Source organism: Mauremys reevesii, linkage group 2 (assembly GCF_016161935.1).
Source record: "Mauremys reevesii isolate NIE-2019 linkage group 2, ASM1616193v1, whole genome shotgun sequence".
Lineage (NCBI taxonomy): Eukaryota > Metazoa > Chordata > Testudines > Geoemydidae > Mauremys > Mauremys reevesii.
This window is the reverse complement of record NC_052624.1, coordinates 87,542,329-87,570,179: the sequence shown is the minus strand read 5'-3', so window position 1 is coordinate 87,570,179 and position 27,851 is coordinate 87,542,329. Positions and strand designations below refer to the sequence as shown.

Sequence of the window (27,851 nt, the reverse complement as noted above, 5' to 3'; positions counted from 1 at the left end):
AGAGTTGCTGACGCTGGAGATCACTAGACTGTACTTTTCACATGACTTCTCAGGCCCACCACTTCTCTCTACCTCTCATCCTTGTCAGATAGTTTTACTCTCTGTGTGTGTGTGTGTATTTATATAGCCCAAGTGTAAAAGATAGCTGCTGTGATTGGGAACGGGCAGGGATAGTATTTCACTATGAAATAACTAGTTTTACCTGCATGCATTTTTACCTTGCTTTCAGAGTTAGCCAGTATTTGTCTTATTGCTGATAAGGGTTTCCTGACCTTTTCCCGATCACATATTAGCTTAGATTTTGGGGGATGTCCCTTGCCCCTGTTTAGTAGGAAAAGCCTTCAGGGCTTGGGGAAGCATGGTCTTTGAACAGATTCTGGAGTCCTTATCCCCTCCACACATGCAGCAGGAGCAGCTGTTGGGGAGGAGGAAATAGCAGCTTATGCTGAAGAACCAGAGCTTTGTTGCCACCCTTCCCACACAAATATGGGCTCCCCAGTGGCAGAGATCCAAGCCAGTTGGCTCCGATCCCCTTTAGGTGTCAAGCTGAGTCCTCTTCACAACACATAGTAGACGAACTGCTTATTTTCCCCTTCAGGAGGAGTTAGGGACAGTTCCAGGCTATGGGGGCGTGTTAGGGAAGGAGCCGCAACACTGGATCACCAAAGATTCTTGATGAGAGTAGTAGGAAGCTGATGCTTCCTGCTTTGGACAGCAGTGATGATATCTGTTGGTGCCGTTACCGATTTGCAAGGGTGCTAACATACTTGGTGTTGGTTTTATGACTTTAGGTGGTCAGAAAAATGCCTTAAAATTGACTAATTTAAGGTCAGAGTCTGGTCCCATGAGCACAGCTTTGAATCAAAGGGTTTTGTGTGAGAGAAATACTTTGTATGAGGCTAGTGGAGGGGATTGAATCCCAGCTTTTCCCACCCCTCCACAACTCAGTAGTGGGAGATGGTGCATCAGTGCTGCCTGCATTTGGACGCACGACCACTTCCTTATAGGCCAAGCCTCTTGATGCTGAGGGCTGAACATACTATTTCAGTCAATTGGGGAGATCTTCTGTTGTGTTCAGCTTAAGCAGGTTTATTTAGCTGTGCTGGCTCCTACACCTCCCTCCCTGCAACACTTAGTACTGGGGCTGTGTCAGGAGCAGGGAGCAGGGCCGGCTCCAGACCCCAGCGCGCCAAGCGCGCGCTTGGGGCGGCGTCCCACAGGAGGGCGGCAGGCAGCTCCGGCGGACCTCCCGCAGGCATGCCTGCGGATGCTCCACCGGAGCCGCGGGACCAGCGGACCCTCTGCAGGCACGTCTGCGAGAGGTCCACCGGCGCCGCGGAACCGGTGACCGGTAGAGCACCCCCCGCGGCGTGCCGCCCTGCATCGGGCGGCGGAAATCCTAGAGCCGCCCCTGGCAGGGAGAGAGCTTGATTGGAGTGTACCACTACCAGCCCATTTCCTGCTGGCAAAAGATATAACAGCCTCCCTGGCTGTGTTGGTTTTTCCCCCACTCTCCTCTCCTGGGATTTCGTGCATGGTGGGCACAAGTAAGGGAAGCAAATGCTTGCTAAGTGCTCTCCTAGGTCATACAGAACAAAACTAGCTCCTATCCTGCTCTCCTTGGGCTTCATACAGCCTGGCAATAATCAAGCAACGGAGCAATCAGAGTTGTTTTTCTGACATTATCTGCAAAGCAGCAGGTGGCTGGCAAAGAAGCCGCTGAGGAGATGCAGCAGGTTTGGGACAGCAGTTGCCCAGAGTACTCCTAGCTCCAGTACTGTGTTTACAATGGCACCAGTAGCACTAGGTTGTTGGGCCCACGTTCAGAAGGGGCCCCGGCCTGCTCTGCTTGTGTTGCACTCTGACTCCGCTGTCCGTACTTGTAGGCAGGCTGCGGGTGTGTGCACCTGGCGTCGTCCTCACTGTGCATGCGCAGAGTGATTCAGGACAAAGAATCAGCAGCACAGTTGGGAAACTTTTTTTAAAAAGGGCCTGGCTGGCCTAGGGCTCCTCTCTGCCTCCTGGCTGACCTCCAGTGCAGCTCTGGCTCTGAGCAGTCTCTGCTGCCCACCAGCTGTGGAGCCTCCCCTGCCTCCCCAGAGCCAAGCCACCTGGGACCGGTGCAGAAGCCAGTGCAGTCTTGGCCAGTTGGGGTGGAGGGAACAGTGTTGGGCCCCTTCAGGCAAGTGGGTCCTGAGGGAGCCTGGCCTGGGCAGGCACTGCTCCTCCTCTGGCCTGATTGATAGCACTGCTCCCGAGGGGCCAGACCGGAGCAATTCCTCACCCTGGAACTAGCCTGACCGCACTGCTGGCTCAGCCCAGCAGTCACCTCCCAGCAGGGCTGATGAGTGCAGCCGGGGGGGAGGGGGGCAGGGGTCTCTGGGGCGCCTGCAGGAGTGCTGGGCTGTGCGGGGGTGCTGGGCAGTGGGGAAGGTTTGTCTTTTGGGGTACTAGGCAGTGGAGGGCCTGTCAAGGGGGCGCTGGGTGGTGGGAGAGGTGTGTGTTGGGGTGTTGGGCAGTGTGGGGTCCGTAGGTGCTGTGTAGTTGTGGTGGTGGGGTTGTGGGGAAGGACCCTGGGCTGTGAGGGGTGGGGGAAGATCTGTGTGTTGGGGCACTAGGGAGTGGGGGTTTTGTGTAGGGCAGGGGTGGTGGTATGCAGGGTGTTGTGCACTTGTGGTAGTGGGGGGCTCTAGGTGGGGGGGATGCTGGGCATAGCGGATCTGGGGGGCGCTGGGCATAGAAGTCTGGGGGGGGTCTTTAGGCAAGGGACACTGGGCATAGGAAGTTGGCGGCGGTTGGGTGGGGGGGCTGTGTGGTGTGGCACAGACCCCCCCCGCCCCGAGTGGAAGGGGCACACTGGCAGCACAGGGCCGGGTGGGCCAGTGTGCATCTGGCGGCTGCCGGTTTGTAAACAGTGCCCTCGCACTGGGGGGCTGGGCATCATGGGGCCACCCCCACCATGGTGTGCCTCATTGCCCCTGGCCGGCCCCTTGCTCTAGGTACTGACCTTCACGTGCCATGCTCCATTTCCCCCATGGAGGCCCACAAATACGTTTGGCACTGGGCCCACGAAAGGTTAATTTGGCTCTGCCTTGCTCATGTCAAAGGTTCTGCACTGCTACATAAAGGTCCACAGTGCAGAACTCCAAGACTGCCCCAACTGACAATGGTGCTAAACACCTCAACCTTTTGGATAGGAAAGTATTCTCATCAGCCAGTCTCCAATTCAGAGTTGCTAACTGCCAGACGTTGTTAGCAAAATAAGATTTCCTGAATTATGCCAAATTTGCAGACTTTAAAGACAGACTTCCCCAGGAAGACAAGGCCCAGTTCCAAGCCCGTATTGATGAAGGCAGGCTGGTGGCCAAGACATCACTTCAAGCAGCAGTAGACACAGCCAATACTGCCTCTAGAGCCAGAGTTGTAGTCATGAGATACGAGTCATGGCTGCAGTCTTGAGGGTTCCCCAGGGAGAATACCATCAAGGACCTTCCCTTTGATGAGTCTAAATGAGTCTAACATCTTTAATGAAAAGACTGACAAGTCTTTACACAATCCACACAGTTTAAAAGACTCTAAGATAACTCTCTGCTACCTGGGGATTTACACCCATGTCCAAAGGGGAAACATCACAAGCAACCCTATAGGCCCAGACCTTCTCCTCAGACAGTCTATCATCAATGCCCATATGAACCCCCAAGTAAGAAGCAAAGGGTTCAGAGACCCAGATATATGACGACTTCTACCTCCACAACCACCACCCAGCTTCTCCGACAATCCAAAGGATTCTTTATTGGTAAGCACGAGGACCACTTACCAATATTGATGCCATGCCTCCTTCCCCGCCCCCTAAACCTTTGATTGCTGCCTTACCCACTTTGCTCTCAGCTACAGACAAGTGGGTACTAGACATCATCCCCCAGGGTTATATATTCAAGTTTCTTACTTCCCCACCACAAACCCCCTTCCCAGCCCCTGTTCAGGGACCACTCTCATGAGGTTCTTTGTCAAGAGATAAATTTTCTTCTCCAGAAAGGCACCGTAGAACCAGTGCCACCTCCAACATCAGAGCAAGAGGCTCTATACCCTATATTTCTTTGTCCCCAAGAAATCTGGTGGATGGAGAAAGACTCTTACCCTATGCTAACTGAAAGTATTCATTCAAAAATTAAAATACATCACATTGGCATCAATAATCTCTTCTCTGGAAGAGGGCATTTGGTTCATGGCCCTCAACATGAAAGATACTTATTTTCATATAGACATTCACCCATCCAACAGGTGGTTCCTCAGATTCCTCACTGGAGACAGGACCACCTCCAATTCAGAGTTCTTCTATTCAGGGTATTTACAGCATCCAGGGTCTTCACAAAAATCCTTTCAGTAGTGGCATCTTGGAGAGACAAAATGGTTTCACCATCTGTCCATATCTTGACAACTGGCTCTTGACTTACAAATCCAGCAGGGGAAGTCCAGTTGGCGACAGCTTTCCTGCTCCATCTTCTATCTTCCCTGGGATTCTGCGTCAACTGTGAAAAGTCTACTTTGACATCTACAAAGTCCATAGACTTCATGTGAGGAACCCTAGATTCAACTATAGCAAGAGACTATCTTTCCACTGAGAGATTCCGCATCATGAGTGATCTAATGAAACATAGTCACTCTCAGACCACAGTCAGGATTTGCCTTATCCTCCTTGGTCACATCACCTCATGCACCCATATTATACCATTTACCAGGCTCCATCTCCACTGTCTATAAACCTGGCTTCAGTACATGTACTCACCAGAAAAAAGATAACATTGATACCAAAGTAATAATTCCAAACCAGGTTTTGACCTCTCTCACCTAGTGGACAACTCTGTAGAAAGTTAGGGTGGGAATTCCTTTCTTCAGACTTACACCCAAGGCAACTATAGTCACAGGCACCTCCTTATGCGGAGCTCATGTGAACAATCACACTGCAGAAGGTACCTGGAACCCTTGGGAGGCCAAGATGCACACTCACTTACTGGAATTAAGGGTGGTACCTCATGTCTGCAATGCATTCCTCCCACTCATCTGATCCCACCATATCCAAGTAATGTCAGACAATATAATGACTGTCTTCTATAAAAACAGGCAGGGGGGAGAACAGATCCCTCTCTCTATGTGTAGAGACAATTGACCTCTGGAACTGGTATATATGATATCACATAACACTCTCAGCAGTATACTTTTTGAGGCGCATAAAACTCCCTAGCAGCCTGTCTCAGCAGACATTTTTCAACAGATCATGTGGTCTTCAACCAATGTGGAATACCATGCTAGGATCTCTTTGCCTCACAAGGAAACAGTGTCTCTGGGCCAAAGTTTGAAGAGTGACATCCTTTTGTTATCCTGGACAGACTGCCTCAGATATGCGTTCCCTACCATCCTACTGATACCACAAGTCCTGCAAAAGATCTGCCATGACAGGGCTCGAGTCATCCTCCTCATGCACAACTGTCCCAGTCAGTTCCAGTTCTCAGACTCCCTGAAGATTTAAATCTGTCCATCCGTTGTTATCTTACCACTTCCGGATCTGCTTATGCAACACAGTGGCATGATTAAGCATCCCAACCCAGGACCACTACAACTCAAGGCCTGGTGTTCGGATGGACATCAGAAGGAGAGTGCTCATGTTCAATAGTGAGTCACTCCATCCTCAACCAGAGCAGGAAGGATTCTAGCAGGAAAAGTTTTTCGGCCAAATGGAAGTGTTTCTCCTGTTGATCACCACAACACCTGTTATCTCCAGAGTCCTCTGGTGTTCCTGTTACCCTAGATTGCCTACTTACCCTTAAGACATCTGGTGTCTCAATCAGTTTGCAATGGGTCCATCTGGCAGCAAATTCTCTGATCGAGCACTGTACTATCTTCACTCATCCTATGATGACTAGATTCTTGAAAGGACTTATCAGATCTCTTCCATCCCTGGTGAAGCCAGCACCTCAAGGGACTCAACCTTTTTCAGTTCTCGCCAAGCCTCCTTTTCAACCATTAGCCACCTGTACTTTGTCCTGTCTCTTGCTGAAAGTTGCTTTCCTAGTCGCCATTACAGAGGCAAGATGGGTGAGGTAATATCTTTTATTGGACTGACTTCTTTTGGTGAGAAACAAGCTTTCCAACTTACACGGAGCTCTTCTTCAGGTTCTGAAGAAGCTTGAAAGCTTGTCTCTCTCACCAACAGAAGTTGGTCCAGTAAGAGAGATTACCTCCTCCATCTTGTGTCTCTAATATCCTGGGACCAACATGGCTATAACAAAATAGTCACCATTACATCAGCCAGGAGGTGGGCGAGCTTGGAGCAGACCCACCATATGCCAGCTTTCATAAAGAGAAGGTCTATCTTCTCCTCTACCCAAAATTCATCCCTAAAGTAATTTTGGAGTTTCATATTAATGAAGCCATTCACTTACCAGTATATTTTTTCAAAACTGCATGCCTCCAATGAGGCTTCATTCCCTAGAGATGTGATGGGCCCTGGCCTTTTATGTGCAGTGAACAAAAGCAATTAGAAAAATACATAGACTTTTTACTACCATAACAGAGAGATCGAGAGGTCAAGCTCTTATCCACCCAGAGACTCTCTAAATGTTTCTGAATCTGTGTCATCTTTTGCTACCAGTTAGCTCATATTTCTCTCCCTCCTCCTCCCCCACTGGAGGAGGTGAGAACTCATTCCACCAGAGTGTAAGTCACCTCTACGGCATATTTGTGAGAGTACCTTTACTAGAAATATGTAGGATGATCACCTGGAGCTCCTTACACACCTTTGCAAGACACTATGCTTTGCATAGCCGTGGGGACGGCAGTATTACAGACAACCATGACATCTGCATCCTTGCACCAATGTACTGTGTGACTGCTGCTTACTAATCTCCCACATGTGGAGTATACATAGGGACCATCATTTGAAGAAGAAATGGAGGCCACTTGCCTTTAACTGGATGTTCTTTGGGATGTGTGGTCCCTCTCTATATTCCATTACCCACTCTCTATCCCTATCCGCCAGATTCCTAGTAAGATAAGGAACTGGAGAGGCGTCAATCTGCACTGCCTTTTGTAGTTTCAGTTTGGAGCATGAGGAGAATAACTGCACCTTTGTGGTCCAACAGACACTGCTTACTAAAAATGTCTGGACACTGGCTCCTCATGCTCAAGCGTACCTGTGTGTGAAATACAGATAGGGGCCACACATCTCAAAGAACCCCCAGTTAGAGACAAGTAACTTCCTTTATCTGCTGCATTTGGGGCCTTTCAGAGCTACATGGTTAGCTGCTGGGTTTCTTCCTGTATAAAATAGAGCTACTTTATTATAATGAGAAAAAACAATAAAAAGCTATACAGAGAGAAAGTTAAAGTTGCACAGTTAATCACTGTGGTGAGGAAACGGCAGCACGGGATGCTTAGCCTTAATTTTGACTTTGCAAGTGTGTACAATCTTGAATTACATGACCACATGAAATTTCTCGGGTAATACAATAAAAAGTATCTCATAATTTGGTTTCCCACAGCCTTACTCGATACATATTGTAAGGTGAGCTGGGAATGAGATAGGCCTATGAGGGATGCTGTCTGCTGTACAGGGAATGAGGCAAGGTGAAGATTGAGGTCTGGTTTAGAAATGATTTTCATACCCTCTCATTTTCTAGCATATATTGATGACTGACAAGTGGTATGTATTAAAATAGATTAAAGCTGGCCAACTGAGAGCTCTCAAAATGTAATTGTAAATGTGGACTCATCATTGAACACGTGTGTTCCTTGTAGGGTCTTGCAGGGACTGGTTCTTGTCCCTACACTATTAAACATTTTTATTAATGACCTGGAAGAAAACATAAAATCATCACTAAAGAAGTTTGAAGTGGACACACAAATTGGGGGTGTGGTAAATAATGAAGAGGACTGGTCACTGATTCAGAACAATCAGGATTGCTTGGTAAACAGGGTGCAAGCAAACAATATGGATTTTAATGTGGCTGAATGTAAATCTATACCTCTAGGAGCAAAGAACATAGGCCATACTTTCAGGATGGCGGACTCAATTCTGGGAAGCAGTGACTCCGAAAAAGATTTGGGGTTTGTGGTGGATAATCAGCTGAGCATAAGCTCCTAGTGTAGTGCTGTGATCCTGGGATACATAAACTGGGGAATCTCGAGTACGAGTAAAAAGGTTATTTTACCTCTGTATTTGGCACTGGTGTGACTGCTGCTGGAATACTGTGTCCCATTCTGGTGTCTGCAATTCAAGAAGGGTGTTGATAAACTGGAGAGAGGCCAGAGCAGAGCCACAAGAATGATGAAAGGGTCAGAAAACTTACCTCATAGTGATAGACTCAAGGAGCTCAATCTATTTAGTTTAACAAAGAGACGATTTGAATGATTATTTGTTATTTGTATGACAAACATAGGATCGAGCAGAGTACATTTCTGGTGTAGGGGGCAGCATCAGTCTGTGTAATGATGAGTGATTTGGATGTACTGGTAACATGCAAACAGGCAAGGACATCCACACCCCCAGTTCTCAGTTAATATAATTAGTGGTAAGTGAACCTTGAACAGTCTGAGCTGGACTTCATTTTGGATAAGTTCAGATATTCATCCAACTCTTCTGTCTGAAAAGTCTGTGAGAACAGTCTGTTTCATGAGACAGAGGATTTCTAGCTCTTCTGCTTCCAGCTGGAAATATTGCAAGAAAGTTCTCCAAATATTTCAGAGCCTCAGAAAATAGTTTGACTGGAACTTCATGAAGTGTTTGCTTAGGAAAAAAAATAAGCTAACGCTCAGGGAGTTTTTTTTATTTAACTCTCCTTTCTAATGACAAGTAAGTTTATTTAATTAATTCCATTTGTTTACCCCTCGAATTTCACCTACTTACTGTAATGATGCTTCATAGCACCAATTCCAACCATCAGGCTCCGCTAAGTTTTCATTGTCTGAGGATTTTGTAAAGCTCCCTTTTCCCTAGCCATCAGCTCTCTATCATCCCGCCTTCCTTCTATGTCCATGCATAGTAAAATAATTTTTAAGCCTCCCTAAAATAGGCTTTTCAAAGTGCTCTTCAGATTGACAGTGCTTTTTGTAATGCATCAAAGTGCCATTACTGTGAATGAATCTGAATCTTCATTTATGAAGATTCTCATGGAGTTGATGCAGTGATGTGAGTTTATAATAACAATATAAGTGTCATCTTCCTGGAAATTTAGTTTTTGATGAGTATCACAGTAGTTATTGGAATGAAGAAGGATCTGAGCAGAGACTTCTTCTAAATCTGGTTTCAATGGAGTTGAGCAAGTAAGGCTCAGCCAGGTCAGACGTCAAAGCAGACCAGCCTTGATGAAACTACTACTCAATGGAATTTGACAGACAACCTGTTGCTAGGACTGTTTGAAAATTTTCATCAAAACTGACTTTTGGCCAAAAATTGAGTTTTTGATTAAACACGATTTTTCACAAGCATCTGCATTCTGCTGAAGATTTGGACTTTTCATTAAAAAACCTATATGCGAGGTTCTGTGGCTGATTGTCATTTCCCATGATGGGACTGCACTAGGAACTCTTATGATGCATCACTGTGCCTCAGATAGAGAGGAAACCATGGTGCATCATGGGAGATATAGTCTGGCCACAGTGCCTAGCTCAGAGAGGAGAATGAAGGCATGAGGTACTTGAACTACAATTCCCAGGAGGCACCAGAGTAGCATTTCTGAATCAAAATTTTCAGTTTTAAACCACCAGTTTTTGGGCAACATTTTTTTGGTCAAAAATTTTTGGCTTTTGATTTTTTTGCTGAAAAGTTGAAATTTTCTGCAGAGAGAGAAATATTTTTTCAGCTAGCTCTACCTGTTACATATTTGTTTTTTGCTGCACATCTTTATAAAGTCTCATGGGCTATGAAAGAAATGGTGGTACTGTAGCTTGAGTATTTTGCTGTCTCCGTACATGACAGAATGGAATTGACCTTTTCTTAAAGCTCAGCTTTTACAGGGGTTATAATCCCATGGGTTCTGATGTCAGTGCAGGATAGTTAACGGGTTAGTTTTTGCATTAGATGCAGGAATGGTTTTTGGTAAATTCATCTAGTTTTAATAAACTCATAGAATTTGGAATTAGAACAGAGATTTGAGACCATGGGCCTGCATTATGCCTGTGTAAATCCACTGACAACAGCATCCATTCACACTGCTGTAACTGATAACTTTAATCAGTCTTCATTTCATGAGAGACAGTTTATCAGATATCTGCTATCCATGATCTTCTCGATTAAACTGTACCTTAGATATCTGAACTATCATTTCAGTTTTTTACTTTCAACAATGTTTACAATTTCTGTGAAGATTGTTTCTTTTCCACCCAGTGATAGGGGCTGAATCAAGTGCATGTAATTCTGTTCACGTGTCTCTATCTTGTTCGGAGGCCGAAGCAAATGTACTGAATCGCTTTGAGTCCTCATGCTGAATGTCACACTCTCCTGAGTGACTGCATGTGTGTGCACAGGTACAGCATAGTTGGTTGGAGCCCGTGCAGCATTGCAGCCACCATAGAAGTGCACTGCAGTGCACACCCAACTGTTAGGACCCATAATATGCACCCTCCAAAGCCTTGCTGAAAATTTGTCGTGTAGTGTACTTCAGAGTTCACATGAGGTTTTATTTGACTGAGCACTAATCCTTTCTGAAGGTAAGTAAGAAATACCAGTAGGTCAATTTTTGCTGCATCTGCCAAATGATGGTCAGACACTCCACATGAACATAACCCGTTGGTATAATTCTCCATCTTGTGGCTGAACTTGTGACTGTATTTTTGCAACTTACATGCTGCCATGGACCTGGCTTGGAACTTGGACCCTCTTACATCTCATGCACCATCTTGCTTCAGTGAGCTAAAGAAAGCTTCCCCTTTACTCAGCCCATAAACGTCATTCAGTTGGAGGTTACTCCTGCACACTGTATATCAGTATGAAGATAAAGCAGGTTAGAGGTTATGTTAATATTGGATTTTTTTTTAGAAAAGGTTCATAATGTTTACAACCATAATCATTGTCTTTGAATTTCCTACAAAGCTAAGCATATGCTATGTATATGGTGCAATTTGACAGGGTAACAGCTTACTTAAGAAAGCAAGGAAGAAAGAAGCACCGAACTTAAGCGCAAGTAGTTGTAATAATATCTTTCAGTTAAGTGTGCTCTGAAGTTTCCCCTAGTGATTTATAAACAGACAGATATTTTATATAGTAATTATACCACCCACCACTGAAATGCAGCTTCCCATTTGACACAACAGCTATTTAATAGTGCATAGCAACTCTTTAAAACAGAAGTGAAGAAGATTATTATATCCAAGGGAAATTGCAGGAAGAGTTTAGATAGATTTTGCCCATGATCCCCGCGTTAATACCTCTACTCTTGAGGAAAATTGCCATGAGATTTTGAATAATGTCAAGAGGTTAAGCCTCAGTTTTATGTCTCCTCTGAAAAACAGTGTCTCCAACAGCATATAATTATGTTGGCCAGTACTGTCTTAGAGAAAAGAGAGCCACCTGTGGAATTGTTAACACTGCTGCTTCCTGCAACACCTACGTTTTCCCTAGGTGTGTTCCATCTCAACCCCACTTCCTTCTGCCTCCCTTGTGAGACCTCGTGGATCATGGATAGCTCGTCGTTGACATAAGATTGGGGTTTGGACATAGTTCAGATCTGAATGAATGCTGAAGTGCATAAAGGTTAGAACTGAAGGTTCCTAATGCTTCGCAGTCATGCTTGCACCCTGAGAACTGAAACTCTGTAAATAAATAAATATTTTCACATTCCATTTCACTGTTTTTCTGTCTCATGGTAAGAAGTCCAATATAAACCACCCTTTTCTTTCTTCTCTTGGCTTTTTAGAAGAGTTTCCTTGCACCCCTAGCCACCTAATATCTTGGCATGATTTGCTGCTTATGCAACTTTCATGGTATCCCAAAAGCCTACATCCGAGTCCTCCAGGTTTGCAGGCTGCAGCCCTAGAGCACCTAACTGCTGGCTGAGCCTACAGAAGCCTCACAGATGGAACGTGCTCTTCCATGCGCCACAATTACAAGATTACTGTTAATAAAAGTTCACACTGCAGGGAAAGATTTTCATGTGGAAGCTTTCCCTCCCATTCACGGTGGCATAACATCCCTGTGGCAACTACAGCAGTTGCTGAATTAGTAACAGGAAAAAAAATGTAATGTATCTTTAAGTGTTGCTGATACAATTTAACATCACGAAACATGAAGAGCCTGCATAATTGAACCAGCTAGCCTGTTCAGCTCACCAGCAATTGCTCCACAGACCACCAGTTATCAATGAATTGCAATTTGTGCACAACTGCTTTAGATTAATAGTAGAAAAGGTTCCACCTCCCATCCCCTGGAGCATTTCTGTGGCTAGCAGGATTTTGTTTTAATTATTTCCTCCTCTGTAAAAAAATAAATGCAATTATACTCTTTTTGTGGAAAAGTATTTCACCTTGCACAAGCTTTGTATTTAATGGTTAAGTCTTATTCATTCCATTATACAGATGGGCAAGCTGAGACACACAGGTTAAGCGACTTGACCAAGGCTACACAGGGTCTGATTGTGTGAAGTGCTAATCACTTGCTGTGAGATATAAATACCTCCATAGAATGTACTGAAACCTAATGGAATTGGAAGTTTGCCAGAATAACTAAGGATTCTGACTTCCAGTCCCCTGCTTACTGCAATTCCGTGCTGCACTTTATTAGTAGTTTTATCTTTTCATATTACAGGGGGAGAAAGGACAAGCTATCTCATATTTTAGGTGATTGCTTTTTTAAGGTATGCACAGAAAAAATATTTTGTTTTATAATCATGTAGGGTCTATTTTTCTTAGGATTCTTCCGTACTTGAACTTCCGTACCAAACACTAACCAAGGAGGGAAAATACAAACAGAGAATGCTAGATCCTCCTGCTAGTAGCTTTATTTACTTTAACTGAGTTGTGCTCCTCTCTACAGTCACACCAGGGGCCTGCTCCCTGATCCTAAGTTACATGCTACTGCACTAAATCAAATGGGGGCAGAAAGCCACCTTACCAGCTGCTGCATCTTCAGCGATGCTTTCCTGCTCACCACCTCTGTGTCAAGCAGATAAACTTTGTGCCTTTAGTCTCAACTTCCTTCAGCTAAATGTCTCAAATGCAGAAGTGTTTCTCTTTGGCAAGAGCTGCATCCTCGAACACATTCCCAGCTCCTCTCTGTCTCTTGTCTCAGACCTTCCATTGCCCCCCACAGCCTGTAATGCTGGCATCACTCCACATTGTACTTTTCCTCCCTCATCTCAGGTATCTGCATATCACGTCTGTGTACCATTGCCTGTTGGTACCTTTGCTTTAATTCTTCCTCTGCCGAAATGCTCATCTCTTCCTTCGCTACTTCTTATCATGGGTCTTGCAACTCCCTTTCAATCTAATACTCAATTCCCTTCATAGTGAAAACCTCGTTTGACTTCAGCGGGATTTTTGCCTCAGAAAGGATTTCTCATTTGGACCCTACAGCTGCCCCTAGTTTTTGTACCCTTAATATTATTATTGCAATAGAACCCATGCAATTCAGCCATATAGGAAGACACAGTCCCTGCACTAAAGAGTTATAATCTTAAAGACCTCCAAAGATAAAAATGTACTGAAACAATACTCCATTGGCCTCATTATCCAGCACTCCATCCACTGAGGTGCAAGGTAGCCGAAAATTAAGAGCAACCCAATATTACCATTCACAATAGGATCCAATTCAAAATCGCCCTAGTCCTTAACCTGCGTGGACATGCCCCAGCCAGCTACATAGGGCTCATCTCTCTTTCTACTCTTCCCTGCTTTCTCTATTTGTCTCACAGGCTGTGGAGCGATTGGGGGCACCACCTGAACAGCGGTGTGACACCTCATGCCAGGTTGCAACACCACTCACTCAAATTTGGAGGGGGTGGGTGTGCGGGCTCACAGGCCGGGGGGGGTCGTCATGCTGGTGCTGGGGAAGCATCTGAGAGACAAGGAGGGAGGAGTGGGGGGGAGGGAAGGGACAAATCTATGGGGCCTCCAACTTTAAATGGTACTCTACAGTCTTCGATTTATCTCATATCTTCCTTCTGTATGTCTCTCCTCAAAATCTTGGCCCCCATGCTAGGGCCACCTTCTGTGCAGCTTTTGACATCTGGAGCAACATTCCTATACCTCTCATCTGTATCTCTCTCTCCACATCATTTTAAATCTCAGCTGAGGATGATATTTTTTTGCTTTCTTCCTGACCTATCTCTTTCTCTGTTCCTCTGCTGTTCATATCTGTACTATAATGTGTTTTAGGATATCATTTGCATGGGAAATAATTAAAGGTCAGGGGTTTAAAGTAGATGCTCTGTCGGTTCCTTTAGAAATTTTTCTGACCTGTCTTGTACCTGAGGTAGATGTATAAGATCCCTTAGCCACACATCTTATCGTACCATGTTATTGCTCTTAAGAGGTAAGTTTTGATGTATATATTATTCCTAAATTGAAATTAATATTCCTCTTACTTAAAGAAAAATACTTCTCTGTAGGGTGGATGGTTGATGGCTCCATGGTTATGCTTCACTGTTCAGGTGATGATACTTTGTAGTAAATGGAACTTAATATGGGGTTCTTCTATAAAGCTGAAGTGAGCAAATGTAACCCTAAAGCTCTTTCAATAAAATGAAAAGTAATTTTAAAAAAGCATAAAGTACAGAAAGCTGTGGGGACAGGGACTTTTGGTCTTCCAAGCATCTTAGGAAATGATACTGTAGATTATATGCCCCCAGATACTTTTGTCTACGTGAGTTTAACTCTCTGTGCCTGCATTTGTCTTTGTTTCTGCAAAGCCTCAGGAGCCAGCACCTGGGAGACCTGTGCAAATAGGATTCTTATAGCAAAATGCGAATGTGTCTACTAATTGAGCACCAAAATGTATACATGACTGCCTTAAATTATGCACTCTGCACTTTGAAATTAAATCTACAAAGGGCCCAATGTTCAAAGGTACAGCACACACATTGGACAGGTGATGGGTAAAAGAAAGTAGTAACAATATGTAGCACTGTTCACCAGCAGATCTTAATGTTTACAAAGGAAGCCGGCATCATTATGCCCATTTTACAGATGGGGAAACTGAGCATAAGGCGGAGAAGTGACTTGCCCAAGGTCATCCATTAGGCCAGAGGCAGAACAGGGAATAGAACCAAAGTCTGACTCCCAGTCCTGTGCTCTGTCCCCTAGACCATGCTGCATTCATGTAGTTAAAAGTCTAATAAGACAAAGGCTTGCAATTAATTTACTTGGATTTATTTCTAGAGAACAGAGCTGAGTGTGTGGGGATGAGAGGAAGAATATCATTGTATTTAAAATGACACTATCACATTTTTGCTATTTTGAAAGAAAGCAAAACATTTTGTGGTTTCATCTCAAACCTTTTTATTTATTGACTTTTTTTTAACTGGTGAAAACTTCCCTTTACCTTAGTGAATGTTCTTCTTCAGTATTCCTAAATATGAAAAGCAGTCTTGAATATATAGAAGTGGGGCATGCAATTTGCAAAATTAATAGCGAAACAAATCAAATTCATACCATGAATCATGCACCCTACAGACCCCTACAACTATGCTGAATTCCACTGACTCCAGTGGGACTCCATATAGGTATAAGAATCTGTCCTTTCATATCAGATAACAGGATATGGGCCCAGGAAGGAAAGCCAAATGTTACTCTGCTCAGATGGGGTTTGATGGAAGACAATGGAATTAGTTGCATGACAAGGAAGGGCTACTCATGTGAACAAGAGTTTTTAGAATTGGGCTCATTAGTGAATAGATCATGTTTCATGCCACAAATTACTTAGGGTAACTGATAGATTTGTACAGCTGTAATTGAGAGGCATAGTCAGCAAACGGATTTTCAGAGGTTGCTTTTTCACCCACTGTAGGGTTGGTTTCTCAAAGGACACCAGACAGCGGCTGCAATATGTGACACAACATGCTGAGTCTGATGGTGCAAAGTTTTAAAAATAATTTTCACCCTACTCCAGCTGCACATGTCAAATAAACAGAATGAAAAATGCAAACATAGATACATTGGTGGAGACTTCAGAACTGGCTAATATTGCTTCTCTTGGTGAAAGTTAGAATAGTTACTGTTTGGATTATGATAAGGTTATTTTGGTTCATATAAATATTGTTGTTTATGTACCAGTACTAGTTATTGTTGCTTACATTACTGGAGGGGAGACATGTTTATTATTAATGTTTGCACTGGACTTGATATATCTTCAGCGAAGGACTTCCCTTGTCCTCTGGTTTTGTTCCTTGGTTACTGGCTTTATTTATTTATTTTCAATTAATTTTGCCCAAGTTGAAGCCCTGCTGCGTGTTCGTCCTATTGCTCGCTCATGAAAGCCCGCTGGCTGCACTCAGAAGTGAGTTGTGCAATTTACTTCCTTTAATTTTCATTCCCTTTCGTTACAGCCAACCTTTCTCCAGCTGACTGCTCTCTCACTCTGCATGCCTCTGTGTGTGTGTGAGAGAGAGAGAGAGAGAGAGAAACATTGCCCGGGCTATGCTGACAGACGACTTTTTCCTCAGTTGTCAGTTTTCTTGTCTGTCAGCAGAGCTGCTGGTAAGTGGAAGAAAACAAGGGAGGGGATGAGACTGAAATGAAAGAGAAGGAGAGGGAGGACCAGCACTGGAGGGAATGAGGGCTGCCTTTCACAGCATGGTGGAGTGAGGACACACAGGGTCCAGCGAATAGGGAAGCAGAGAATCAGGAACTGTACAACTGCCAATACTCCCCAGTCTTTCATCAGACAGCTCAATTGTCAGCAAGAGTTCCCCCGCCCCTCCTTGCTAAAGATCGTTCAGCTGGCATTACTGATTGTATCCTTGGCTTATTGTAAAAAAATCTGTGATGGCTTTCAATCTGGAGATCAGCCTCTAATCCCCTCCATCAGACTCAGGACCATGGCATATTGCCACAGCTACCCTCAGTGTACACCTGGAGTTCTTGCTGTCTACACACACTTCCTCTAATCGAAGGGAGAGGTGTATATGTGTGTGGGGGAAGTGTTTGTAAAAATGCTTGCTGCTCCTGGTCACTGTTAAAGGTGGAGTGTGTGCATGTGTGGGGGGTGGTGTCCTACTCTCTGAGCTTTAACCAAAGTGATAACCTGCAGCTATGGAGTCACCAACTAAGGAAATTGAAGAATTTGAGAGCAACTCTCTGAAATATCTACAGCCGGAACAAATCGAGAAAATCTGGCTTCGTCTGCGAGGATTGTAAGTAGTACTCTTTCTTATCCCTCTTCCTTCTCTCTATTTCCTACCATTGTTGTAAAATAATTATTGTGACAGTTTATAGTTCATTTCATTTGTGTACCTTTAAAATAACCCAAGAGTTTCCACACCTGCTCTCTGTAAATACAGTGACTTGCACTTACTTATCACAAAAGAACAGTTTGCTCCCTTAAATGCGCTGAACCTGGTTTCTACAGAACTAACGTTTCCCAATGAGGGTGCTGAAGTGTCATTAGAAGAGGCATTGTAAATAACAGTTATCAAGATATTAATTATTTTGCTTGCTATAGTAGAATAGCTTCAGTATACACAAAGTGACACTTAATTCAAAGCCTAGGCATTTTAAGGTTGTTGATAAACATAGATAGATTAAGAAGACATTCTTTTTGCTGTTTGTACACCAGTTCCAGAACTAAACAGGTTAATATAAACAAATGGGGAAGAAGGTGCAGTTTGAAAACATTTCTAGTAGCAGTTATAATGGCAGGAAATCCATGTTCTTTTATTAAGATTCATACATGCAGGTCAGATTGTGTTTATTAATTTATACATCTGTGGTAAGCACAGAAGAGGTATGTTCACTAAAGAAAGGTGCTGTGATGGATCAGAAGTAAAATTAGACAATCCAGAGTGGTTATATAGACAGGATCTTTGGTCCTCCTTGTATGTATTAAAGTGCATACAACTTACTGGCTCCTCAGTTTCTGATGAAGCCTAAAAAAGTTACCATAATAAGCTGCATCTGTCCAGATGTTCAGAAATGATTTTCTTTTCATCCTCACATGTTGGAATTATAAATTTCTTCCCTCTGAGGAGAGGGCCAAAGAAACGTATATGAAGTAGGCTAACAACTAAAAACTTAAGAGTCCAAGTTAGCAATATTTTGTGTGTGCCATGATGTCATATTTTATAAATAACATCCAGTACTTCTGTAAGAGTTTTAATGGCTTAGAAGTTGTACATGAATATGTATTTCTCTCAAGGCTTCACTCCAGAAAGCCTGTTTTATGAAGAAGCTAAATCAAACTAGATGACAGCTGTCTCGTAACCATTCCAAATAGAATAGCTATACAGAACCAAACCTCTCATTTTCAAGTCTCTGCACCATGTTGTATAATTACTAGTTCATGAATTTATGGCTAAATGTAATAATAGCTGCATTCTGATTCAGACTACACCTGATGTTCAAATCTGTGCCTAAATCTTCCAGAGCATTGTTGTTCAATAGAAGTCTGACAAACAGATTCTAATCTCATTTTACACCCTTGCAAATTGGGTACCTGCATTGACTTCAAAGAAGTTATCACAGATGCACAATGATCAGCATCATGCTGTGTTATGTACGTTATGTGCGCTCTGCTAGTATACTCGCCTTGTGTGTGCATAAGAACTATATACTGTGCGTCCACAAAATATACGTTTATCTTGTGAGTTTCATGATCTCTCTTCCTGTAGGAAACAATGTATTGTAAGATAGCCTTCCTTGCTTTCCTGTAAAATGTCTCACTGTAAGACAATACATTTCAGCTTTCCAATTGTGTTACTCTGATTAAGACTTCAGAAGTGTTTCCATTTCCATTTGTCATGTTCGAGAGTTTAGCATGTGAAAAAAATTGGCACACACTGTTTCACACCAGAAGTGTTCTTGTTTTTTCCATATGTGTGGGGGTAATTTTCAAAGCAAAGATGTGGCTATTTTATATATTTTACAACTATACAAGGGCTTTCATCTCAAGAGATTGAACAGCACTTTATAAACCATATGCTGTGATAAATGTGGGAATCTATTCTTCCACCTCTGGAATGCAGACAGCCTTATAATGCTGGAGCTTTTTCATAGACACAAACTCTACAAAACAGAGTAAGGCAGAACATGAAACAGAATACTGCCAGTTGAAACTGCCCTAGGAATTTTAGGTTGGCAGTGTAATTACCCAAATTGGGAATTTGATCATGACACATCTCATGTGAAAAGGGCCACGGGATCATTAATGATCACGGGTGCTCAGGGTTCAGTTTTACATCTCAGTCTCATTGGAAAGACAGCACCTGCAGCCACACAGTACCCCAACACCATATGGACTATTTACTCAGTAGTGACTCAGTGGGCAGACCAACATACTGAATCACCACCTAGATTTTCCTAGGAGGTCTGGCTAAATACTAACCATATCTGAGCTTGCTTAGCTTTGACAAGATCAAAGCCTAAGGTGGCATGGGGCTAGTACACTGTATTTTAAATTAATTGTTTTTAGACCACCGTATCTTAGAATATACTCTGCTTAAATAAGGGACAAACCCTGTCCCTGGTGAGGGTCCCTGTGGACCGTACTTAGTGCAGTTCTGCTGTGCAAGATAGGCAGGCTTTGTGAGAGGCATGCACAGGGTGTGCACTGCCAGGAAGCTGTGGAGAACTCTGAGGTAGTGTTTAAGGGGCAGGTTACAGAGGGTTTGGGATTAGGGGATTTACTGCAGTTTGAATTATTTGGTCTTCTGCTCTATGGGCAAAGGGCATGTAAGAGCCAACCAGCATGCTGAACTCTCCTGTGTGGTGTGAGAGAAGTTTCCTTGTCCTTATCCCTAAGTATCTGCTGAATGTTCAGCCCAGCTACTAGGCCAAGGCAACGGCATGAGGATTTGGTCTTTAGTCCATGTATAGTCTAAATCCCTTCACCATTAACATTTGAAAATGGGCATATGCAGTAACACTTCTTCCAATGTTCTTTAATTGGCATCTACATATTAACATTCTAATGGTTCCTCACAGCAAATTTGTGTAATATGAAGGAATATTGAGTCAATGGAGCCATAATGCTCTCTCAGGTAGAAGACCGCAAAAAATTGCCTCACTGAGGCAATAAATTATGTCTGGCAAACTGTTAATATATCTCTGATTAGAGATCTACATGGTAAACAATGACTGTTTTATAACTTACCTAAATATCTATTAATTTGCTGGATATATCACAGCTGAAAAAGAGCCTGTGTGCATTGGTTTATTAATACATGTTTTAAAAAGTCTGGTAATAGGCTATTACCTGTGATGAGGTACTGTCAGAGCTGTATGAAATTCAGTTTTTGTCTTGCTGGATTTTCACACCCAAGAATCTTGTCCTTTTACCTTGTTTTCCACCTCCAAAATGTCAGTTCAGAGATTTCAAATTTTCCCCTTTAAAAGCCTGCATCGCCAAAATTGTTATCATGTTTCTGATGTGCCAACAACCATTACTAGAAGGTGGACTCATCTTCACTAGAAACAGTTCTTCCAGTTTTGTTTAAAAAATAAACAAAACAAAACGCGTGTGTCCCAGCAAAATGTTTTTTTACAGAAGTAGACCCATTTTTGCGTCTCTGGCATAATGAAAAAAGGTGAATTGAACTATGAATAGCTCTGGATTTCTTTATGAATGGCACTTGCGGTCACTACAGTCCCATTCATCCCAAGATCCACATGTAGAGATTGTCCATTGTATGTGGCTCTTGTCCTTCCTCCATGGAAAAGCAAGTCAGCAACCACTGTGGCATCACCTCTGCAGTTCCCGGACCTACAGAGAGCTCTCCGCAGGTCTGAAGATCTATGCTTGGGAAAGCGTGGCAGATAAGGAGGTGCAGGGGGAGCTTAAGGGAAAGTTCGTTTTTTTTTAAAGCATGGGGGAAGTGGTGAGGGGAACACAATGAGCCTCTGTGCTAAGTGGAACCCTAGAAAGGAGCCTGTGGCCAATGGCATCTTTCTTTCGGAGGAACAGTCCACAGGGACTTCATGTTCCTGTAGGTGCTGCTCTATATTGATCTTTGTGCTCAGATTAAGATAAAGCAATGAATGTACCTTGTCTGTGGGCTGTTCCTCTGTGTAAACTGTGGGCTGCCTTCCATCATTTCCAATTAATGTAACTCAGGTGCGGATGTTAGGTCTTTGGTGAGTTGCCAGCTGCAGCCCTCAGCTGGGCACACCAATCATAGTTTATCCTTGACTTTTGAACCTCATTGATCTGATGAGGTATTTACTTGGTTCTATGTTAGTGTATCACAAGGGAAGGGAATAGATAAGTGCAACAGGGTAGGTCAGGGATGGAATTCTCAGGTCTGAATTTCCTGACTTTTATAAGGTAAAACCAGAAGCCTACCGTTATTTCAATGCAGTTTTAGTCTGTCCGATACGTGTGCTCACGCTGCACCATTATAAATATCCACAGGTGGTTAAATAGTAAGCAAGCTGTCTTGCCTTTGCAATGGGCACCCACATGCAGCTGGCATATATGCAGCACTTGTCTTGTTGAGCATGTATTTAATAGATGAGCAGTTCTCTCTGGTGCCTGTTATTTCTGAAGAGTATTGTCCCGTGAAGTTTGACAAGCTTAGAAGGCTTCAGGAAACTATGTTTCTGATGAACGTGCTGAGTGTGTATTTACGGCTCCTAACAGCTGCTTGTGACAGAAACAGGACTTCTCATTTTCAAACAGGAGGTTTGTACTTGCCTCTTTGCAGTACATCCCTAATCTACAAGGCTCTTCTTCATTCAAACCTGTCTTTCCCAGCCAGGGGCTCTAACATCTTTTACTAATGAATTGCTTAGAAGTTGATAAAACTGGCAATCTGTAATTAACTCCATCTCATCTGTGCCCTTCCATGGCCACTTGCTAACAATACTATGGTTGGTAAATACAGACTTGTGCTTCTCACAAAGGATGTCCATCAATATTAAACAGGGCTTATAAGGGACAATGGCCATGACAGAACTGAAAACCTGATTTTGAAACATGGCCTCTGATTTTACACTTACAGTTTTTCTGTGGGTGTGAATAATTGTGGGTGCATTTTTTTAAACTTAGACTTCTAATTAGTGGACCGTGCACTCAGCTCCAGTAATCAGATCTATAATTGCTGTACAGGCTGGCTGCAATTACTGGTGTGGGGGAAATGAGGAACGGAGTTGAGGTCTTTTTAAAAATTGGAGTTGAGTGTCTGTTTTTGATGGTGCTTTGATGGTGCATATCATCAGTTGATGTAAATCCAGAAGAGTTCCATTAGATTTGGAGTAACTATCCTGATTTGTACCAGAAGAGGATGTAGTCTGAAGAGTTTTTCAATTATGTTTTTGCTGTATTTGTGCAAAAAATAAAACCTTGATTTCTGGCTAACTCGGTATTACCAACATCAACACTATCTGCCTCTCAGCATTGCAGAGGAATCGGGGAAAAATTGAGATTAATCTTCTTCCCCACAGCCAGGATTACAATGCTAAACTGATAGATTCATAATAAGTCTCTAACTCCGTGCATAATACTTCCCCATGCTGTTAAAGAGGAAATTATAGAGTAACCATCCCTGAATCAGGACTCACATGGATGCTCTACCTTCCCTTTCTCTCTTTTCTCTGATCCTCCTATATAATTTAATTTTGAAGCTAGACTTAGAATGTGAAGGGAAAAAATAAAAATGCATTGTATAGATGTTGGTGATCCTTTAAAACTAACCAGTTGCACCTAAGGCCTGGTCTACACTAAGAATGGGGGTCGAACTAGGGTACGCAAATTCAGCTACGTGAATAGCGTAGCTGAATTCGAACTACCCTAGTTCGAACACGCCGTCCGCCCCCACGCGCCGAAACCGCGAACTCCGCTCCAAAGGTCTCTCTCTGCTAACTCCAGCTGCGAGGTGGGTGAAGGTTCACTCGCGCTTCGAACTAGCTCAAACTATCGCCGCGATGATTCGATAGTTCGAAAAAACTCCGAAACAACACCACCCGCCGCCGCGGTGCAGCGGTGCCCTAAGATACAGATAAAGTACTTCCTTCAACTTACTTTAGGAAGTATCTTGAATACTGCAAATATTGAAGTGGTCTTATACTTATTCAAGATCTAATTTTGCTTCCATTGAAGTAAGTTGTGGAACTGACTTCAGTCAGAAAAGATTCCTTCCATGAGTTAAAGGGCAAGTTTGCAAGTAAGTGCCACCACTCTATGTATCTATTTATTTGTCTTATCTATACAGACAGGTATGTGTTCTACAGTATTTTTAGGTTTTCATCTTTAAAAATGCCACATACAGAAAAGCTGGTTCTCCCACTGACAGTACTCTGGCCTGCCTCGTTTTCATTTACATAGCCCAAGTAAGCGGTAAAACAGAGAGCTCCCTTTAATTCCTGAAATGTTTCTACACAGTGGGCTTTGTCCCCAGATATTTTAGCTGGCAGCAGATTGAGGAGGTTAATAAAGCCCCTCAGAAAGCACCACTTTGTTAGCAAATGTGTAAATTAGTCAGTTTCTCAAGTGGAAAATATAAATATGCTAATTTCTTTCCGGAGGTGATAAAGGCACTCCTGCTGTCTTTGGTCTTGGTTTCAATCTTCCTGAATCTCCTGAGAGTCTGGGTTTAAACTAAGGCCCTGTTCACCTTGGGAACAGAACTGGGCTAGCTCCAAACATATTTAAACACAGTTGTTGCTAACAGGGTTCAAGTGTGGCTTCCCTAATGAATGTGGACAGGGATTGTCTGTCTGCAAACCTTGTCATGAAACCACACTATAGGCCTCTTATACCTGGTCCAGATTTCCTCTGTATCCCAATTTCCCATTGAACATAAGAGTTAGGGCTGCACAGGGAACAGAGGACTGAACCCATAGTTGGTTCATCTATAGGATTGCTTTAGTACCCATGATTCTCCAAAGAACAAGAAGTCCTTATTGGTTAAGGAATGAATGTGACATATTTGCTAGCAACAACTGTATTGAGACATGATTTGGGGTCTCATCATACTGAGCTTTACCTTGGTTGAGCTCTCCGTGTGAATAAGGACAACTCACCTGAGTAAACTTTTTCCAGGATCGGGCCCTTTGTTGGCACTGTTCTGTTGGTAGTGTGGACAAGACCCAAAAGTTTACCACTGGGCCATAGGGTGACCAGATGTCCCGATTTTATAGGGACAGTCCCGATTTTTGGGTCTTTTTCTTATATAGGCTCTTATTACCCCCCACCTCCGTCACGATTTTTCATACTTGCTGTCTGGTCACCCTACTGGGCCAGTGCACAATGTGAGAGGACAGAAGTCTACTTCATGCTTTCTGGAATGTTATCTCTGAAGGAACAGAGGAAGTGAGAGACTCTCAGCTGTTTTCTCTGATGAATGAAAAAGGGACAGGGTAGGAAATATTTTTAATGAATAAGTAAAAGCACAGCAGCTTTGGGAGAAGTTAATTAAAAGAAGTGTTTGGAGGCATAGCAGTTCAGTAGAATGTGATAAATTTTGCCTCAACCCTTCAGTCAGTTTTATTCCCTCTTGTGTCTTTTTATACGAATCTTAAATCAATAAATGACCCCTGTAGGTAACAATAAGAGAGGAAGACTGTGTTTCACATGAAAATGTTGACTAAGAAACACCATAGGTTTTTTCCATAATCTCAAAAAAGCTTTTACTCTTCTGGGAGTGGTGCAAATGAATCATGTCTACACTCTAAGAAGCATTTATTTATTCCCACAGTTTAAAAACAAACACACATAAAAGGTACTGTGGCATATAAGAAAGGGGCTCCTTTTGTAAACATTAAACTGAATGCTTTTTAAATATCAGTCCTGTATATCAGCGTGGTAAAGCTCACAGTCTTGCATAGAAAGCAGGGATATGAAAAAGTTATTTTGGGAAGATAAATTTAAACCCCTGGCTCAAGGGGAAATTAAGGATCTCTTTATGGAGTGCTCTAAACAAAACAAAACAAAAAAACCTTTCTGAGATGGGAGTCCATACATGCTGAGAACATTGAAATAAAAAAAAGGGGGGGGGGGAAGAAGGGAGGAAGCAGGTGAGGGGAGAGCACTGAAAAATCCAGTGTTTTGTTTTATTTTTAAAGGCAATGAGGCCAGCTCATCCCCTAATCTGCCAGCTTTTGGTGGATTCAAGCACTGTATTAAAACCAACTCAGCTTTTAAAAGGATTTTAAAGGGTTTTTTCTTCCTGAAATTCATATTGATTATTATTATTATTAATATTATTCATATGATTATTCCTAGTCAGTTTTCCACTGTCTCATTCTGTCAAAAATTTACACCAATCCTCTTCTGTGTAACACTAAAACCATTTGGCTTTTTCTGCTGTCAGGTGGTGGATGAATCGAGACCCAACTCCTCACATCTGGACTGACCTAGTAAAACACTAACAGTTGTGAAACATGTCTGCTCAGATTTGAATTTCCATCAAAATGCTGGGGATTTGGGTAAATCAGAGGTTTTATAGGGGGTTTGGATTTTTTTTTCTTTTGGATTCACAAGGCTGTTCCCAATCTTACGAAGCACTGCTATAAATACTAGATGGAGTAACTTCATTGACGTCTATGTAGTTAATAGGTGTAAAATTGATATGAGCATAAAACTCCCATTAGAGTCAGAGAGCTGCCTGGCATGTATCCGAGGGCTCTGCTTGGCACAATTCTGTGGCACAAATTCTTGACTTACATTTGAATGGCTAAGGCTGTATTGTGGGCTTTAGCCATAGCGCTGGTTTGCAGTGGACCCCACCAGAGTGGGAGGAACATGTCTTGTAGAGTAGCAGGCAGAGCATAGGGAACAGGAGAACAGCATAAACTCTCCTGCCAGGCTGACTAGTTTAGATGGGTGGTGCAAGAGAGGTCAGATCCTACCTCCTCCTTTACCCTTGCCCCATAGGGTTCACTAACAGGGAGTGGTCCTTGGTTTCTGGTGAGAACAGACTGCAGTTCTTGCCGGTCCCTTCTGCACCGGGGAACAAATGAGGCAGACTTTCCTCTACACACCCGCCCACACTCGGGCTGAACGCAGCATGGCCCAGAGAACTCAGATTTCTTGGATCGATTTGAAAAGTAGAAGGAGACTAAGTTGGGGGAGAAGGAATCTGGAGATCACATAGAGCAGAGCAGACGTTGACAGAAGAGGATGAGGAGGGAGACTGAAGATTATTGTAAAAATAGCAAAAGCAGCAGAACTGAAGACTAGAGTAGTTGTCACAGCCCTTGCCCCTAACATGGGGAAAGGGCAACAGGAGCTATCTAAGTATTTCTCTTTCTAGCTTAAGTTTTTGAAAGCACCTAGCACTGTGGTATTTAACAGAGGTAGACTAAAAAAATTTAGATGAAACTTTTTTTTTCACCAAAAAATGCAGATTTGGGTTGACTGAAACATTTTGTGAGTTCATGCTGAATTTGCCAAATTGTTTGTCAAAAATACCAAGATAAAACCCCCAAATTCTGAAAAAGTTGAAGTTATTTTTTTAAAAACTTTGTTAATCAGAAAATTCAAATAAAATTTATTGGGGTCAATCCAAAATGATTCCCCTTCCCAATTTCTCGGTTCAGTGACTGAACCAAAAATCAGTTATTTTCAGAGCTCTAGTATGAAAGTGGTTGTGGAACACTTAGTGATAGCACTTAACATGCCCTGAATGGCAGTATTGTCACAGTCCTCAGCATGCTTGTTGGAAGGCTTTTTTTTCCTGCACTCATTCATCCTTCTCTTTTTCTTTTCTTCTACGTCATTCCCCTCCACTCTCCCTAATCTCTCCACCTATGTAGTAGTGGATTCTCAACTCCTAGATGACAGTGTATGGGGAGCCACACTGAGCCGGAAACATACAATGCGGGAGCATAGAGATGTGCAGTGCAGCTCCTATCTGGTCTCCTTAACTCTGCCCTCTTCCCCTCCTCACTGGAACTATTTCTGTACTATTCTAGGAAGGTCATCCCTCTGCACCCAATGAGAAGAGGGCAGAATTTACCCTATTGTTGTGTGAGGGAAGACATGATATATAATACAATTGTATTATAGTTTATATAAAGATGATAAAGTCATTGAGGAGAAACTAAATTAATTCTTTGCTTCAGTCTTCACGGCTGAGGATGTTAGGGAGATTCCCAAACCTGAGCTGTCCTTTGTAGGTGACAAATCTGAGGAATTGTCACAGATTGAAGTGTCACTAAAGGATGTTTTGGAATTAATTGATAAACTTAACAGTAATAAGTCACCAGGACCAGATGGCATTCACCCAAGAGTTCTGGAAGAACCCAAATGTGAAATTGCGGAACTATTAACTATGGTTTGTAACTTGTCCTTTAAATCAGCTTCTGTACCAAGTGACTGGAAGATAGCTACTGTAACGCCAATATTTATAAAGGGCTCTAGAGGTGATCCCAGCAATTACAGATCGGTAAGTCTAACGTCAGTACCGTCCAAATTAGTTGAAACAATAGTAAAGAATAAAATTATCAGACATATAGAAGAGCATAAATTGTTGGGCAAAAGTCAACATGATTTCTGTAAAGGGAAATCGTGTCTTACTAATCTATTAGAGTTCTTTGAAGGGGTCAACAAACATGTTGACAAGGGGAATCCAGTGGACATAGTGTACTTAGATTTCCAGAAAGCCTTTGAAAAAGTCCCTCACCAAAGGCTCTTATGTAAATTAAGTTGTCATGGGAGAAGAGGGAAGATCCTTTCATGGATTGAGAACTGGTTAAAAGACAGGGAACAAAGG

At 43.0% G+C, this 27,851-nt stretch overlaps 1 protein-coding gene across 7 annotated transcripts in view; it reads left to right on the top strand.

The window, feature by feature from the left end:
- Positions 1–27,851, top strand: part of PDE1C (phosphodiesterase 1C) — a 533,093-nt gene that overhangs the window by 235,511 nt on the left and 269,731 nt on the right. Inside the window, exon 1 of one of the 7 annotated variants that reach the window (XM_039524497.1) lies at positions 16,759–17,339. The exons of the other annotated variants lie outside the window; for them this stretch is intronic. Coding sequence (XP_039380431.1) covers positions 17,239–17,339 — 101 coding nt within the window. The 5' untranslated portion in view covers positions 16,759–17,238. Of the gene's footprint in view, positions 1–16,758; positions 17,340–27,851 lie in introns of those variants that run through there. 7 annotated transcript variants of the gene reach the window in all.